The sequence below is a fragment of the Wasmannia auropunctata genome, unplaced genomic scaffold (genome assembly GCF_000956235.1).
Source record: "Wasmannia auropunctata unplaced genomic scaffold, wasmannia.A_1.0 LD335965.1, whole genome shotgun sequence".
NCBI lineage: Eukaryota > Metazoa > Arthropoda > Insecta > Hymenoptera > Formicidae > Wasmannia > Wasmannia auropunctata.
The window spans coordinates 399,027-418,343 of NW_012026925.1; the positions used below are offsets into that span (position 1 = coordinate 399,027).

The 19,317-nt window shown below is 40.6% G+C and overlaps 1 protein-coding gene across 1 annotated transcript in view; it reads left to right on the forward strand.

The window, feature by feature from the left end:
* Positions 1 to 19,317, forward strand: part of LOC105455002 (dipeptidase 1-like) — a gene marked incomplete at its 5' end in the record, with an annotated part of 109,528 nt that overhangs the window by 82,893 nt on the left and 7,318 nt on the right. Inside the window, 6 exons of the mRNA XM_011698019.1 lie at positions 3,535 to 3,685; positions 8,586 to 8,655; positions 13,522 to 13,698; positions 16,904 to 16,988; positions 17,569 to 17,644; positions 18,953 to 19,091. Coding sequence (XP_011696321.1) covers positions 3,535 to 3,685; positions 8,586 to 8,655; positions 13,522 to 13,698; positions 16,904 to 16,988; positions 17,569 to 17,644; positions 18,953 to 19,091 — 698 coding nt within the window. The remainder of the gene's footprint in view (positions 1 to 3,534; positions 3,686 to 8,585; positions 8,656 to 13,521; positions 13,699 to 16,903; positions 16,989 to 17,568; positions 17,645 to 18,952; positions 19,092 to 19,317) is intronic.

Genomic DNA, 19,317 nt, shown 5'->3' on the forward strand with positions numbered 1-19,317 from the left:
AAAATTTTTCGAACGTAACGAAAGATTTTGTATGGAGATGTAACTACATATGTGAAGATTAAATTGTTTCACGCACCAAGTTCTGCGTTATTAGACTCTTAATGCCTGATTTATTATTTCCGGATTATCGTTTTTTAGATTAAAGAGTCTTTATATAGTATATGTCAATTTTAAAATAAATTAACTTTCAATATCAGGGGCCTTTGATATGCGGCCACGTTTACTTTCTAAAGGGATAAAATTAAATTTAAAAGTAAATTTAAAAAATTTCCCTGAGTATCAGTAAAATTCCATGAGTTGTCAAGGGTAAAAATGAAATTCTCTGAGAATTCCAGGTTTTCCCGGTTTTTCCCGGTAGTACACACCCTGCAGTTATGGCTATTGCTAAATGATAATCAATTATCGTCACGTACATTGCACACGCATTTGAAATATTTTATTACAAATTTAGAGAGGAAAAAAAGTAGTTTAAAGCTGTAACACCGCACAGCATTTCGAAACCTTGTTACAAACCATTGGATATGTGTCAAAAGTTCATCTCAATACAGTAGGAGATAAAAAGATTACGAAATGTTGAATGCAAATCTTTTTGTTTCGCGAACGTCCATTAGCGTTGATGACTGGTTGAACCACCACTATTTTTAACGAAAACTCATTTGCCGGTAAAAATTGATGGGTCAATCTATCGCCTGTTAACGAGAATTTGCGGAATGTTGGTGAAATCGACTAATGGAGAATAAATTTCATCGATATGCAGTAGCTACTTTCGCGGAATATATCCTAGGGGAGGAGGGAGGGGGGGAAAATAGGGAAAATATGCCGGGGCAACACTGGCACTAGAATAAAGAACAAACTGCGCGCACAGCCTGAAAGAAAAGAAAATGCCAAGCGGGAGAGGATGGCGGGAAAAGGATATACGCGAAAGCTTGTGAAAGTTTTTGCGACAAGTAACTCACTTCGGGAACCCGACTGCCATTTTCATAAGCTCGTTGAAATCGAATCGAGGTCGCGCGAGAAAGAGATAAGAATATAACATTTTACGGGAGCTTCTGCAAATGCCGCATAAACAACCGAAAAACGATTAAAAGTTAAATAGTCACGAACAGTGACGAACAAATAATTCATGATCGTGCAATGAAAGACGGGCAATTTACTTCAGACGGATTTTAGCACGACTGCTCCGATTTTTTGTTACGAGGTCTCTCATTTTAATATGACTTTAGTTGAAATTTTAGTCATCAAAAATATCTCGTGTTAAGAGTTGAACAATTTTCCCGATCATGACGCTGCATTTAATCTTCCGATAATGAAAAACTTGATTCCTTCCGAATCGAATGAAAACGCTTATGCAAATGGACAGTTGATTGGACACGTATATACCTATATGCGAAAATCAAGTTACGCACGTCGCTGAAATATGAAAACGGGATATGAAGAGCGAGCGGAGAAGAAATAGTACTGGCACACGCGGCCTCTCTCGCAACGAAAGTCTCGCAATGGAACTTACCGCGAGTAACCCGGTCCGGAAAGCTGTCAGCCATTTTCATAAGCTCGAGAAACTTCGCCAAGTGGGAAGTGGAAACGAGGTCGCGGTATGAAGAAGGTAAAAGGTGGAAAAGCCAGCGGCTCGTGCACGCGAGACCTGTCCCACAGCAGCGTCCCGAACAGACAAAAAAACCCGCGATTTCGACGATATATCATCACAATATATCCAGTCGTTGAATTTGACGAACCGAGAACAAGGGAACGCTATTAATTAATACCAGGATACCTCGCAGCACTTTATAGAGTGAAACTGATCGTATATTTACGATTAGTAGAATCGAAAAATAAAATTGTTGATAACGTAACTTAATTATCTACAGTAACTGTTTTAATTTAATCTTAAATTAATTTTTTTTCGTTAGATTATATTTAACATCTTGCAATCATCGTGCAATTCGTGAAATTGTTCTTAGATATTAGATTGTATTCCTTGGATCTCTGCAGATGAATCTTACAATTATAATAGATGTTACATTGTGTGATAACAAGCTTACTATATGAAATCAATATATCGATTAATAATGAAAAACAGGGAACTTATTAAGGCAGGGGACATATTCATTTAGATACGTTTTATTTTTTGGAAAAAAGCAAGCTGCTTCCGAGCGAACTTCGTTCAAAGCAGGAAGGCAGAGAACAGTTACAAGAGAAGATTACAGCTTTTTAATTTTCGAGATCAGTGGCGCGTTTCTCTAAAGAGAGTATGCGGCTTTCTTGTATCAAGATAAAAGGTATTAAATCCTATTAAATGCTATAAAACGCTTTAGCTTATCGTGGTATGGCATGATAAAAGGTTGAATCAAGCGAGCGCGTAAAAACTTCAGGTTAATATTAATTTATTATATCTAGTTTTTCTTTGTAATTATTCAATGTTTTTTAATTATAATCCCATATCCTCGCGCGTGCGCACGGATTTATTTCGTATAAAAATTTGCAACCATCACGGTTAACAAATTGCATTAGATTTTAATTATATTGGCCGGCATTAATAATAATCTACTAATAACGCCTGCCCAAATGAATAAACAAAACCTCGTAAATGACGTGGGGTATGGCGATAAAAAAGAAACGCGGTGTAAGAACTTTTATTGATGAACGAATGGAAAGCAACAGGATGGGTAAAAGTTTATGTGTCTGACGAATCCGTCATTAATCCTGAGATAGGTATACCCATGCGTATACCTTTAATATCGCGGTAAAGCGGACCCTTTAAATCCAGGATATGCAGTTAAATAAATAACTCGCGCGAATCGACATATTCGATATAAAGTACGATAAATCAGCGGGGGCTTTAATATCCCGGCGCGCGCCGTCTCGTTGCAGTCTGAAAGTTTCAATGAGGCGATCGACAGCACTCCTGAAAGCACTTCCGCAAGCGGATCTGAAAGCCGATTTTTACCGATCTTTTTCATTCATTTCCCGACCCGCGCCTAAAGCGCGCGCGACCGACTTTTCCGAGATTCCGTCCGATCTCTTCACCCGACGAAGGTCGTAAATAATCTATGAACACCCATAATTCCACGATCCCGGGGCCCCGCTTAATCTCATAAAGTGTCACTTTAATCTCGCCCGGAAAAAGAGAGGGAGGGGCGGGGAAAAAAAGGAAGAATTATAAGACTCGCGCCGACGCGACGCGGGGGCGGGCGCGACGAAAAAACGGGACGAAACTTCGCTGATTCACGGAAGAAGCTGTAATTCGGCCGAGAGCAAAGTTCACCGAAGATGATTCGAAGTTCCGCGGGAGGATGAGCCTCGAATAACTCGTGTACTACGGGGTGTTTCCCGAGGTTTAAATATTCTCAGTTCGGCAAGTTCATCGCGGATAGCGCACTACCGCCAGTTTTTAGTTTCGCGTTCACGATGTTAAATCACTAAAAGCGCGATGAACTTTCTACATCGCCGTGGAACGTAAAAGATAAAGAGACCGACACCCCGAGAGAGTGAAATTTTTTTTAAATTAAATCACGCGCTGTATGTGTGTGTGTGCAGGTCTCATCGAGGCGCATAGAGAAGGTAAGATCGCAAGTCTAATCGGAGTGGAAGGTGGTCATTCCTTGGGGAATTCCTTGGGTGTCCTCAGGACGTTTTACGGTCTGGGAGCGCGATATCTTACTCTGACACATGCGTGCGACACCTCCTGGTGAGTATAAATTATACGAGAGAGCGGCGTAACGTATAAGAGCCTGTTCCCGGGAATAATTAATTGATTGCGATCCAAAGCTCTGCTCTCAATAAGTGGAATATCAGACCTCGTAATGAACCGATCACGCGACAAAAAGAATTAACGAGTTAATAAAGAGCAAATGTGAGATGAAATCACGAGTAGAGATGAGATACGTGCGATAGCAAGAGCTAATTTATTCTGACGATTTTTCAAATTATGCACGAATTACGTTATTTGATAACGGATTACGGCATTTTATATAAGAATTGACATTGATTGATTTGAAATTAAAGTAATAATCTTATATACACGATACATTATTCTGAGGCAATCTCATTTTAAATGTAATTACATTACAGACAGAATTTAACCGCTCTATACGTCGATTTAATTAAAAACGGCGCTTCGATCGCATTTTGATTCGCCGCGACTGAAATATTGATTCGCTACATAATGCACTTTAACTTTAATTTTCGACGCTTTACTGTTCCACGCGCCGATGCGCGATTCATTAAAGTTAGAAGATTGAATCCTCTCATTCATGAGATCAAGATTCTGCGGGGTGTTTCGTTTCCTCTCGGCATCTCGTACTTGTCGCGCCTCCTCTTCACCTCGCGCGCAAGAAGTTTCTCCTCCGTGTACAAGCCGCTCGTTCATCGAACATCCGGAGGTTTCGTTTTATTTTTTACTCGAGACTCGTTGTGCTTCGTATCACGATCCACTCTTAGAGGCAAACCAATTCCACGGTTGATCGGCTTAACCGAGAGCCGAAATAACCTGAAATCTGGACGCCCGGAAGTTCTTTTCGGTAATTTCGAAAGCACCCCCGCAAAGCCGCCGCTTATTTTCCGGCGCGTCTGAAAAAGAAACTTTACGGCGAGGGAAGAGCTTCTGGTGTTTCGCGGAGAGAAAGGGAGGAGAATAGCACGGCTCTTATCAGAAAGACCTCGGAATCCAGAAGTCAACTTTCACAATTTAGTCTCCTTAATCAGTTACTGTAAAGACATTTCTTGAAATTGTTCTGACTTCATTTTCCAATTTCGCCCGACTTTGTCTGACATTGTTCGTCTCGATCTACAGCATCATTTATTCATCAATAAGAATACATTTCGTAAATCGAGCTCAGTACTTCATAAAAATTTAAAGCAATACGCTCTGATCTTTACTTTATATGTATACTGCAACGAATTTATTGCATATTTACAACAATTTTTAAATATAAAAACAATCTCCCGTATATTTTCTTATGATCTCGATGACACGAGTATAAAGCAAACAATTTAAAAAAATTTATTCAACCTTTGCAAATATAACTTAACCAAAGGAATTAAAAAAATATAAAGTTATAAAGCGTTTATTATTTTCATTTTATGTTTCAGTACTTTTATTTTTATTCTACATATATATTAGTTTATTATTATTCGCTCGCTTCTCGCGAGGGGGACTGCAAGACGAACAATGGAACAGAAACACGGGAACAGAAAACGCTTTTCCTCTTCCGCCCCGAACATCGATCTTTAACCTGAGGTTTATGCATCCCTTGCGATGCCCCCGCGTGCCGTGCGGAGTTGTAAATAAAGTCCCTGCTTTTATGCGTCCGTTCGATCCGGGTCACATGAGCCGCGACAAGTTGCGTTTTCGCGGGAAAATCCAACAGTTGCATTATTTGCGAGCTGCAAGTTACGCCGGCCATAAAACAGAACTACACGCGCCCCGGAACAGCGACATTCGACTCCCGCCGCGACTGCTCCGCAGTCGTTTAATTACCACGGGGCCGCGGTCATTTACAGATCTTCCTCGTCGAAAGAAAATTTTATTCGCGCTAACCAACGAAAAATTATCGCCCGACTTTTCTATTCTCTCAAACTTCTCGCAAAGCTTTCTCCATTTTTTTCCCCTCCCTTTTTAGCATAATAATATTCATAATCCGGAAACTAAAGTTTGGGACATTCTATGTTGTTTTTTTTTCTCCTCGCGAACGCTCGAGAACGATCATTAAATTACGGCGCCGCAGTTGTCGAGGATGACGCCGAGAATGTATAGACGAAAGTGTGCAGTATATATACGTGTTTCCTCGATCGCAATTTTATTTTCACATTGATCGTTACATCTTCCGTCGTCCGCGATTTATTTCTTTTATATCAGCCAAATTTTCGGAGATTGTCAACGACCGCGCGTACATTTTCGCCCCGACTGTATCTTTTATGAGCGCGAGGAATCATGCTCGAACCGTAATAATCTCACTCGGTGTTCCCTGCCACGCGAAATAGGATTTACGTCTCGAGCAGAGCGACGCTAGATGCCTCGGTAGCTTTCGGGATGTAAATTACGACGGTGACCGCCAATGTTACTAACTCTAACGCCGCTTTAAGGTCGAAGTATTATACGACAATGGGCACCGACCTGGTTCGCCGTGCTCTTTCCGACGCTCGCCTGCTTTATGTCTCCCTCGACGCCGTGACGCTTACTGCAGTAAATAAGAATCGGGAGTCACGTCGGGCACCTCCCTCGACGTGCAAATCTTCTTTCGGATGGTACATATTTTTCTCTTCTGACCCCCCGAAAATTACGTCGACGTCGTCTTACATACGTCTTACGAGACACACACGACACGGGAGGTAATCTTTCCTCGATATCAAATCGAGTTCCGTCGAAATCGAGGAAGAAAAGGGATAAAGTATTTCATTTCACAAATAAATGTGGAACTCAAATGTATAACAATACAGATTTTAGAAATTTCTATATAATAAAATACATCATAAAGTTTCATATTAAGCGAAAATTCGAAAAATAAAAATCGTAATGATACGTTTAAAATTAAGACAGTTTGTACTTTTTCAGTCACGTCGATCCTAGAGTTAAATTAAATTTAAATCACTATTATTATTGTTGTTATTAAATATAAATTATTATTACAATTTTATTAAATTTTAATAATCAGATTTTCTGAAATTAATGCTTCGTTTTAAGAATTATTTAATTAAATCCAAGTAATTTTTAAAAGAAATTCAAATATGTGTCTTTATAACAAATAACGCCATGTAATGAAAAAAAATACAGCGAGCACAAAACGTGCAATTTTTAACGGGAGATAATAATAGTTACGTAAGTTACAAAAGAACAGACGATTTGGGACATTCAAAAAAGTGCACGTCTATGAGAAAAGCCTATCACATAGAGAACATCTGAAGAAAACTCGACGTAAAAATGCGGTTTCATCTCTGCGGCCTGAGATTTCCGGCATCCATGAGGAAAAGCGTGCTTTTATTGGGACAATATCCGAATTGCTTTCGGACGTGTGCCCGGGGCTTAATGTCAGCCTCTGACCCTATTCTCTCTTTCTCTCTCTCTCTCTCTCTCTCTCTCTCTCTCTCTCTCTCTCTCTCTCGTCTCTCTTCGTCTCCATCGCGTGTCCTCCCTCTCCTCCCTGGGGACGCGAGATTGTCGACCCGATTGAATTTTCTACAGTTCTAGATGACGATGCCGAATCATCTCTGGCGTTTTCCACGTCTGGAAGCGAGAATTGACCGTGAAGAATTATCGGATTCTCGATGCCATTCGCGCCTTCGTACTACTTGTTTTTTAACCTTCCCACTTTTATTTTCTCGATATCTCCCGTGTATTCCACTATTCGACAGCAGATAGAAATAACCCAAACTAATACACTCATTCGTCGTTAAAGCAGGTCGTAACAGCTCCTCTGGCGAATTTCAAAATATATTTCTTAACAAAATTGTATATTTCTTAACAAAAATTAAAATTATTGATAATTATTGGCAAATGTTTGATTATAAAAGTTATTAAGCACTAAAAGTGTAAATATAAGTATTATATATGTATATAACGAGATTTCACATTTTCTCTCAATTAATTGCAAATGATATTCAGTTTAACAAATAGTTAAAGTTATATTTGCTAACACTTATCAAGACAAATTAAAAAATCGATCTTGAGATATATTACAGTTTTTATACTTAGAGACTTCGAAACTTTTAGTCATCAATTAATTTCTATCTAATAATCAGCAAGAATTAGTCGTAATAAATAGATAAATGGAAACACACACGTTAACTTCCGAAAAGTTGCACGGAACTCGAATGAGCTTCGAATTGCTTTAACGATTCTAAAGGCAACGTGTATGATAACGAAGTGCGCAACCCCTAAAGCGGAGTTTGTGTACATTTGACCTAAATCACTTGACCCAACGCTTCTCGAATGTGTCTATTCGGGTACAGACAGAAAGTAGTCTGAATCTGTTCTCATAGTGCGTATCTAAGTTATTTACTGATCAAATCTAAGAATATAAAAATCTATAGATATAAGTTAACGTTTCTCAATGTCAATATAACTTGTGATAAAGATAAATTCTGTCACGCAAAGTTAAATTGTGAATTATTGTCACAAAAAAATTGTAGATATTAAAGCTGGAGATTGTCATCCTATGGATTTCGGACAAATGCGGATTTTATTGAAAAAAAAAAAACTTATTATTAACACTCAATATTCTATGTAATATCAGACAAATAAATACGTATTTTTTAGACATAACGAAATAGAGTACATATAAAGTGATTTATTTTTTGATTAACGACGTATACGCTTTCATGATGGACAATTTGCCGTGTTATCGGAAATTCTTTTTATCTCTCGTTAAAAATCGGATCATAATAAATATATGCGCGCGCGGTAAATACGTATGAATCGAGAAACTCTATAACATAATGCCTACTTCAGAAAATATTATTCGCCCCAAACTCTCGTCCGAAACTCTCCGTCCGCGGGGAGAGAAAGCAAGCGCAGCGAGCACGCAACGCGACCGCCGGATTTTCGCGACGGGAGCCGCAAACCGACGTTCTAACAGACATTTTCTTGGCAGGGCAGTCTGTTCTGTTGGCGAGACGAACAACACTCAGGACTCCACGCCGGGCCTCAGCGAATTTGGGAAAGTGAGTCAACATTTACATTGTACACGCTCCACTGCGGATTTACCTTTTTCAGTGAACAGGGAAATATCGCGTTCGCAAAAAAATGCCCGCCGCGTGTACATACACGCTTCCGAAAGAGTTTCCGTTTTATGGCCGCGGACGCCGGGGCCGCGCGACATTCTGCAGAAAAATAATACTGCAGACTTCCGGCCAAGACGCGTCCCCCGGCATTATTCCCGCGAAACGACCGCGCGACAGTTTAGATTATAATTTCGCTATGAGCTTCGCGCGCGCGTAACGTTATATAACGCGAATATTGCATTAAGCATTTTCAGCTTTTTTTTTTACGGAAATAGAAAATGTTCCTTAAATAAATGATAATAGCGCACGGGATCAGAGAGAGTATTCCGCGTTGTTGTTGAGGCACGAGTAACGCGTTCGGAGTAAATGAAAGTTATATTTCTATATCAATATATTTGCATGCAAATATGTTATTCAAATGGAACAAATTCGGCGTTTAAATCGTCTATAATTAGCGAATAAAATGCATAAATACGCCGATAAGATAATACCCCGCTAATTTCTATTAACACTTCGCGCGCGCGCGCGCGCTTGTACGTTAAAATTTCCCAACGGTTTACCCCTTTCTGGAATATCTAAATAAACGAGACGTCACGCGACGGCACATTACATCAGGGACGTCCCCAATTTTCGTAGCGGGATTTAGATCGTGGCTTCGCGATCACGATGGAGCTCGAATTATTTTTCCACGACGTAACCGGGGAAATGATCGTCAACGAACGCGCGACTGATCGCGTCCGACCTACATTCCGTTTATCACTCCCGCGCGCCTCGCGCCCCCGTCCGCTCCGCCGCGTTCATAAAATTATATCCCGACCCACTTTCGCGCGCGTAGAATTCGTCGGGGGATTTCGAGCGTTAACGCATATAGGTTCGGTGATCTCAACGGGGCGGATTTCTGCCATTCTATATAGCGTCGCGCGCGCGAATCCCGTCCGAAAAAACCCCGAAAGACGCGAATCCTTCGTCAGATAGTTTCGCGCCGATTAAGTTTTTCTTTTTTTGTCAAAATTCATAATCTTGTGGAAGATTAAAAGACGAAAAATAGAATGGAAAAAACTTAGGTTACAGCGAATGGGAGAAGAAGTAAGGAGGAGGTAAACGGACGGGGAAGACGGGGCGTGAGAACGTAAATCAAACAAATCACCTCCGTTATTCTCCGCATCCTTTGCAACGGCTAAATCTCGCATTAATAAATGACAGGTCTTCCGAAGAAAAATTCTATGCGCAACGCTAAGTGCCCCGCAGTATGTCATCGTCCTCACGAAGCGCTAAACAGATATTCCATCTCTGAAAATTTTCGGCAATTAAAAGTCTGAAATAATTAGCTGTCGCCGTTACAGTGCGACGCTCTTCCAAATATCACGGTCCAAAGTTTTAATCATTTTCGTTCATTATGAACGATGTATATAGATATTCCTGCATTCCCTATATTTATAGTAACACGTATTTCACTGCATTATCCATATACCTATACATATATTGCGATGAATTTTTTAAATTTTTTTACTGGAAATCGAAGACGGAAAACTTAATTAATGGATATCGCCAATTCCACGTTATTTCAGCAGATATTCATTGTAACTGACTATCGAAAAACGGTAAATATGGCTGAGCCACGGTAACAATAAATTACTCGGAAAAAAGGATTTCCTGGTACGCGCGATATCAACCGTGTTTCTATTTTGTTTGCTACGCAAACGAAAAGTCGCGTTGCCTGGCGTGTCTCGATTGTCGCAGCACACCGCTGGCTATATTGAAACACGGGCGGTACAAAAGTGTTATTGCTGGCGCTAGCCTGGCACCGATTCGAACATTTCGCCACGAAATTCCGATAATCTACAAGTCCCGGAAGTAATATCGCCCTCTCTCTCCGATCTGCGCGATATACCGAAATATTTTTATCAGGGATACCAATAATCCACTTCGTATACGTTAGTTTTTTTTGGTTGTACGTTCAAAGAAGAGAGATCTCTCTCCCTCTCGACGCTCTCGCGTTACGCACGAGGGTCACGAAATATAAACGAAAGGAAGGGGGGACGAGCTTTTAGCACAGCTAGGCGCGCACAGCGGGCAACTTGAAATATTGATAATTGAACGGAATAAATGAGTAACTCATTACCTCGAAATCTAAGTCTCGCCGAACCATCCGCCCGCCTGCGTACATCCGGCAATACACGGCGTTTCGAAACTGCAAATTTGTGCGTGTGCGTCGTTTCGAGTATAAACGTCGCGACGTCACGGCTCGTTCGGAAAGAGAAACGAAATTATCTGAAAAATTCCCCGCGCGTGCTCGTGTATCTCCTGCTCGTACAGTTCAACCTTCCATAACGTCACGCCGCTGTAAATACCGGCATGCATTTCCGGCGACGGACGACGGGCGCGTCCCGGCCGTGAAGAGAGTTCGGCTGCCGTGCGTGTGCCACGAAAAAACGAACGCGCGATTCGACGGAAACATTTTTGTCCTTTACTCTCTTGTTCCTTCGACCCGTTTATTTCCCTTGAACGACCTATATTTTTCGTTCCACCAGATGCACGAGTACACGCACGCACGCACGCACGCACGCACCTCGAATCACCGTTAACGCGACGCCGCGCGCCGCGCTGGTGATGTACCGTAAAATTATGGCGATAGCTCGCGGCGTTGTATTTGTCACGGTTGCAACATAGACTTGATTTTATTGCGGCTTTTGGATGGTGACGATTAGTTTCGCCTAGTCCCGTCGCGCGCTCGATATCCCAGCAACAGGCATCGGATTACAACCGCGAAAATTCGCCGTTTCATTCGCCGCGGAATAACAGATAACCGGTGGCAACCGGTTTCCCCTCCCTTTTGGTTTTCGCGAAACGATCGAAATGCTTGAATTGATGTGTCGAGTGCGGCATTAACGCGATTACGATTACGCGACGCCATTAAAATTTATCTCGCGATTAAATCTAAATTGATCAAAAGATTTCGCGAACGGAAATTATTGCGAAGCACCGGAAATTAGAATTTATATGCGCTATAGTTATACATGCTGAAAGTTCATTTGAATAATATCTCCTAATTTATGTATATATATATATATATATATATATATATATATATATATTAATACTGTAGCTTTACGCGCTAAAACTTCCCAGCTGTTTACCTGTCCATTCTATACCTATTCGTGATTTTATTTGCATTTGTTTTCACGGTATTTTACATACGGGCGACGCATTTTCCGCTTGTTTTTCGCTCGGATTATTAATATTGTTAATAAGAAGCCGTTCTCCATTCGCGCGCGTAATCGTTTGTCTCGCGAAAACGACGTCGGTCTCTTCGCAAAAACAGACGCGCGCCGTTTTCCACCATCGACGCACAAGATCTCGCATCGTTCGCATGAAATCGTGCGCGCCGAGAGAAGCGAGCCCTCACCCTTAATGCCGGAAAAACGAGACCATTGTGATTCGTTCCTTCCCCGACCACCACCCTCCGTTTCCTTCTCCGTCCGCGTCGACAGGACTGTATTTCTCGAAAATTACCCGCGACGTTTGTAGAAAAATATGTAGGAACATCCAAGTAAAATCGCGATCTTTAAAATTGATGATCAAAGGATATAAATCGCAAATGGATGCAGAATGACACAGAATAGCAAGCAATTCTTTTAATTCTGTTTGCTAATTATTTTTAGCGATCCCGTGTCTTAAAGGTTAATTAAATGACCCGTTAATTAAAAAAGCGATATAGGTCGAGCTAAACCCGGAAAATTGAACGAAAATTGACGCGCCAATCTATAACGTTGGAACTTGCAAACGATTCCTCGGAATTAAACTTACTCCATTTCCAAGATAGGAAAAAGCGATTAACATTTATGGCGGCGGAGGGGCCGCAAATATACTACGCCCGAGCCTGCGTCTCGACCAATCGCCAATACATCGAAGCTTTTTCTCCGCTATCACATGATGGAGTGGGCGGTTGCTTGCGTTCCCGGCTAATGTTCGCTAACCGAAACTAGCCGGCATTTCCTTCGGTTTCCCATGATATTTTTCTCTCACCCCTTCCGATCGATCCTTTCCCCGTGTTTTTGCGCCATAATAGACGCACCCATCGTACCATCCAACAATTTCGTTGTGAAGTTAGCATCTCAACATTAAAATTCCATAGTACTGATTAGAGTTCCAGTTTTATTTTGGAGAGACGAAGAGTTCTCTATGGTTTATAACAATAATTCTACTTAATAACAATTTTTAACTTAAATTTATAAAATGGGGTGCAAACTCCTTATCAAAATTTAAATTAAAAAATTGTTGTTGAGCAGAACTCTTGTTATAAACTATAGAGAACTCTTCGTCTCTTCAAAATGAAGCGGGAACTCTAATCAGAACTATGGAATTTTATTATTGGAATGCTAACTTTACACACGCGATTTTTATTATCTCGCAATTAAGAACATTTACAAATACTTTGCTTTCGTTATTTTTTATAGTTATATTTTTCCTTTGAAGAGCGTATTTCTGGAATATAAATTCTAAAATGATTTCTGGACTTTGAAGTATATTTTTAGAGTGCCGAAGATATCTGAAAGGCAGTAACGAATGGAAAGTATAGGCAAAGTCCTAAAAACATTGTGCAGCTTCTTTATTTATTTTATCTATCTATTTTTCATCCCCATAATACTTTTTACCTAATTTGCAATTTATTTTTCATAGAGAAATTATTTCATCAGCGTAGTTCTTTCGAAATTAAGCTTTTCGTCAATCTGTTTTAGAAAATAGTTCACATTACACTTTGCGGAGACAAAAAAAATGATTCTAACGCATTTGATTATTCCGCAGGCAGTAGTCAGGGAATTGAACAGGCTGGGCATGCTGGTCGATCTCTCGCACGTCTCGACAAGAACGATGAGGGCGGCCCTGCAGACGACGAGGGCGCCGGTGATTTTCTCGCACAGCGCTGCCAGGGCGCTGTGCAATTCCACCAGAAACGTGCCGGACGACGTGCTCAGAAATCTGGTGAGTTCTCTGGCGTCGCATAAACACGAATATACCCGAATGCAATCGGATTGCGCTTTAAAAAAAGGGAGGTGGGTAGGGTTGGGTGGAAACGGTAAACGGATCAGTTCGATTACTCTGTCGCTGCTGATATTCCGCACTTTCCGTAACGACAAACAGGTAGCGTGCCAAACGAAACGCGCTGTCGCGAGAGGGACAAAAAAAAACGATACGTCCATTGCAATATGTACAAACGGATTTTTTTTATTTATTTATTCAGGTCTCTCCCCCCCCTTTCTTTTATATATATATATATATATATATATATATATATATATCGCTACCACGCGCGTGTCGGTCAGTTAGGAAACACTGGCGGAGTACGAGGGCGCGTTCGCGTACAGAAAACGAATGAGATATTTCTCCGCTGCCCCTCTCCCTCCCCCTCCTCTCGCCCACGCGCGCTTACAAGAGACGGATAGAGAAAATCAAAGCGGGCGCACTCGCGAAAATGTAAACCGGCGCACATGAAAGTAGTTGCCGGCTGCAGCGAGCCGCGGCTACGAGCCTTTGTTCGACCATACCCGAGATTATTTGATTTCGAGGTCGGCGTACATACATACATACATACCGCCGGCCAACCCGGGCCGCCCCTGAAGCACGGTTTTCGTGTGGTTTAGTATTGGTGAGCGACAACTGCCCGGCACCGGAATTGCGATACGTGTAATATTTGAGGAGCAGCGCGGGCAATAAAATATCCGCAGCTACGCTGTAAATGTGGTCACGGGGCATTATCGATTCCACGCGCGGCGGCGATGCAAAAACAGCCTCGTCAAAAATTTATTTAAATAATTCTAATTAATCACATCTTCGATGCAAAACTATAATAATTAGAGAGGAAATAACATTGGAGTAACGTTACCGTGAACAGCGTGCATGCAGAGATATACGTATAATAAAATTTACGGTAATAGTAAAAATATGGTAGAGAATATTCGAATGTACGAGAGAAGAAATGAAGCATACATACGCGCGAAAATAAAATAGCTGCCGACAACAAGCTTTTCCGTACGTATACGCGATCGTTTGAGTGCATGTAAAAAAAAAAAAGAAAGTAAAAATGATGCGAGAGCAAAACGAAGAGATGTGCGCGCGCGCGCACGCAGCGCGCGGGTGATTAAACGCAAGTTTTATCGACAGATCTGATATCTGGAAGTGAGATGCGTAACGTCGAAATTAAATTCGTAGCGTACGAGGCGAGGTGAGGCGAGGCAAATCGAACGTGATACGAGAGTAGTTTGCTGCAATCCCCGCGAAGTTGTAAAACGCGCGCCGCGGATCATCGGCGGCGGTGGCGGCGGCGATGCAAGAACTCGCGCGTCCGAGATCCATCAAACGCAAAGTAACATCGAGTAACATCAAGCGCGCGCACGAATTGTTCCAGTTCGCGTAACGAGATAATCTCAAACTATTCGTAATCGATGAAGGAGCGAGACACAAAGGGAGGGAGAACGAAGATATGTCAAAACGACGCTCGACAGTATAACAACGCGCCACGCCAAATCATAGCGGGAGTGCGTTAGAAGTTCCGCGAGGCTTAATCCGCGTTATTGTCGATAATTCTGCTCGCACACACATCCACCGACGTCGCCGATTGGATTAACTAATCTCTCGTGCTATATTGTACCGCGGTGTACGCACACCGAAATTTTTCCTTCACCCATTAAATTCGCGCGGGACATAAACGCGCGCGGCGCGATAATTGACGTTTCATTAATCGCGTAACAGTTGGCCGAGTAAGGACTTAAGCGCGACGCTTCATTAAAATTTCATCCCATTCTCGTGCCGCGTAACCCGTCGATTAACGATTGACGAACCGACGATGAGCTCAAGGAGCTCTGGAGTTAACGAAATTAAATTCAACTTATTGCCGATTAACTCCGGGCACTCCGGGCACTCCGGGCTTTATCGCGAGGGATACGCGATGCAAATTTTATGCTTCGTTTTACGCTCTGTGGCATTATTTATGTGGGTCATCGGATCCCACGGACGAGATTCTATACGCTGCGCGTGTAAAACTCGAAAGTTTTAATAGTTACGTATTAAAGAATTAATAACGACGTTGTAATCAAAAGTTTTATTATCCAGAAAAAGAAATTTAACCTATAAATGTGTAAAATTATGAAAGATATAAGTAGCAAACGATACCGATAACGTTAATATTTTGTAATACCACTTTGGTGTTCCCTTAGATAATACAAAGCTCTGAGCGAAAAACTTTTTAGATTAACTAAGTTTTTTAACTCTAACTATTCCAATGCCCTTAATACCGCCTAACAATTTGTATTCTAATGCCTAATATTTCGTTCTTGAAAAATCATATTGCTTCGTTCATCGATTCTTTTGCAACACATTTTCAACTTGTAAGATAGTACGCATGAAGTATTGACAACCATCCTCGAGAAACAAGATGGTTAAGTACTTAGTAATTAATCGAAATTTTACTCAATTTCTTGAAGTCAACCTAACATCTCCCGCGAACTTCGTTCTCTTCTCTTTCTCCGTGGGCGATCAATATTCCCTTAATTATACCCGCAGAACGAGAGGATGAGTAACAGCGATCTAAGCCGGATGGCTTGTCCGGTAACGTGTTATTAACCGCCGTCGTCCTGCTGCCCTAATTAACATTGCCCATGCAGTTTAAGCGAGGATATAGGTATCAAATAGACAACTGCGTGTTCCTTGAAACAGTTTCCCTGATAGCTCCCGCGTTCAGTTGCTTCAGCGAAAAACAACTTGAGATCAGTGTTATTTAAGTTATTTTATGTTGATTATATTGATTAGAAAGTCTTTTCATAATATTTATTGTGACAGTAATTTTATTTTATTTTATAAATATTAATTTTCTCGTTCGAAACGTCGATTTCTTTGATGTAGTTATACATTATTTCGTGTGAATCTTTAAGTGTATTGTACAATAATCTGCATAAACGGATTAAATTAATAAAACATTGGCTTTTACATAGCAAATTTTCGTCCATGAGATTCTAAAGAGTGGCCGTTAAAATTTTTAACAACTGGCCATTCTCTCGCGAACAGTAATTTCACTAGTAGGATAACGTACATTACTGGCTTTACTGCATTGATGTATTTCCGTGTCATACGTTTAGAGATCGAAAGAAATACGATCGCGCAGCGTGTGTGACATTAATGCATCTGTTCACAGGCTAAGAATGGCGGAGTGGCGATGGTCCCTTTTTATACCTACTTCATAACATGCAACAGCACCGCTACTATAAAAGACGTTATAGGTATGTTGCAACGCTATACGCGAAACTGTGCTAAGCTACACCCCGGGAGTAAATCATATCGTATCGATATTGCATGTGACAGACAGATAATTACTACACACGTGTTTTACGTCATTTTGACACGTTTTCTGCTGTAAATTTAATTTTACGGAGTGCATGCTCTCTTAAAAAGATGTAAAATTAAAACGATAATAAATAAATGCATTCGATATTTCTCGAGTGAGGGAGGTAAGCATCTCAATATGTATTAATGTGCATCGCACAAATATTGCATAAGCATCCTGCAATTCATCTTGCCATTTTTTTAATGATGATTTTTTTAATGTTTTCCTCCAACACTCGCAAATATTTGAAGAGGTTCGTTGTCCTAGCAATAACAAAAAAAAAATTGTTTATTTTATCTATGCATGCATGACATAATTTCGTAAGCGCATTATCTCATAAACGCGCTATTCCCCAATCACATTCTATTCCCACGGGTACTGCATGCATTTATATTAAAATATTTTATATTAAAATATTTTGTGACGCGCGCCCCTGTCACCGGGACGAAATGATTAAGGCCCTCGTATTGTTTCAGCACACATCAATCATATTCGAAAGGTGGCGGGAATCGATCACGTCGGGATCGGAGCGGGTTTCGACGGGATAAATTTGTAATTATTCTTTCACTACGTCTATTTTCGCGCGCGTAGAAGCACTCAGAGAGACAAACACGGCGTCGCCGGTAAAAGTAATTTGGTTTCCGTAACGCTTATGATTAATCTCGTCGAAAGGGGTATACCGGGCCACCGCAATAAATCTGGAGCTCGACGTAAATATGTATTTAACCTACGGAGAGTTCCACTTTTACAACACTCGGGATAATTGCCTCGCTTGTTTTGAGAAGCGCGTGAGTCCCGGGAGGTTAATTTTATGGAGGAGACGCAAGAAACAATGCCCAAGGAACTGCTTTTGTTCCGCAGTCATGAAACTTTCACAAAGTGCCTATCACGGTTCTTGTAATGCATAGTAAATATATCGTAGTAAAATATATTATGCAACTTTCCCCCATGCTTCTAGTCGCAATAATTCTTCCAAAATTTACCTCGGTTTAACATTCAAATTATAGTTTTTAATCCTTTATATTGGTTCAGAAATAAAATTAATTTATATATTGACGGGAATAAAAATTAATTTATATTTATGGTATCGAATATCGCTATATTGTAAAATCTAAAATCACTAAAATATGTTATTCAAACAGAAACACAAGATTTTGTAGTTTTATGATTAAACTTATATAGTGCTTGAATTAATGTGCACTCACAATCAACTAGTCAATTGTGCAAAAATATTTTCTATCTTCAAGTTCAATATTTATTCATAACAATAATCAGACTGCTCAGACTGCTCCTAATGTGAAGAATCTCACAAAGGCCCGCGTATCTGCAATAATGCGTGGGACACACGTCAATTACAAGGACAGTACCGAGGCAGAAGTATAAGTATTAAAGACCAGTTTCACGACGCTAAATATATCAACTCATTGTCAGATTAGCTAAAAATATAATTCACATCGTTTTCAAAACAAACGAGTCAATCTTCAATTTATTGTTACGGTGCTCTTTTACAAAATGAATACAGAAAGAACACTTTTGCTGAATCCAGATCTGAAAATAATTTTTGTTCATTAATCAAAATAATTTTGTGCGAAAGTCAAAATGATTGCTAAAATATTGAAAACGTTTTAGCAGTATCAGTTTTAACATTTCAACAAATTATTTTGATGATTTAATAAAAAATTATTTTCAGATCTGTATTTAGCAAAATTTTTAGATCTTTCAACAAAATCGTTCTTTCCGTGAACGTATAACGCGTCGAGCATAGCAAGCTTGTCGTCGTTCTCTGAGTGTTATCTCGAACCTAAGGCCAAGTTAAAAAAGAAGATCGTTTGATCCTCACGAGATTTGTCGCTTTTGCAGCACTCCCACGGGTTTAGAAGATGTCTCGAGGTATCCGCAACTATTGGCCACCTTGCTGGAGGATCCTGCATGGACGGAGGAAGACATCAAGAAACTAGCCGGCCTCAACTTGCTGAGGGTATTCGCGAAAGTCGAACAGGTACGGCGATGTTCGTTTTTTTTTTTAATCAGCTAGAGAACGCCATTTCTTTTACGATCATTATTTACGCCGGTTGTAAACGAAAAGCCCTTCAGCCGGCTCGAACAAAACACGTAATCCTACGCGACGCTCGAGCTAATTCCGGATATCTGACTATACGATTAATCGCGCGCGCGCGCTAAAATTTATTTCAGCGCTATTGGACGATCGTTAAAATTTTAGCACT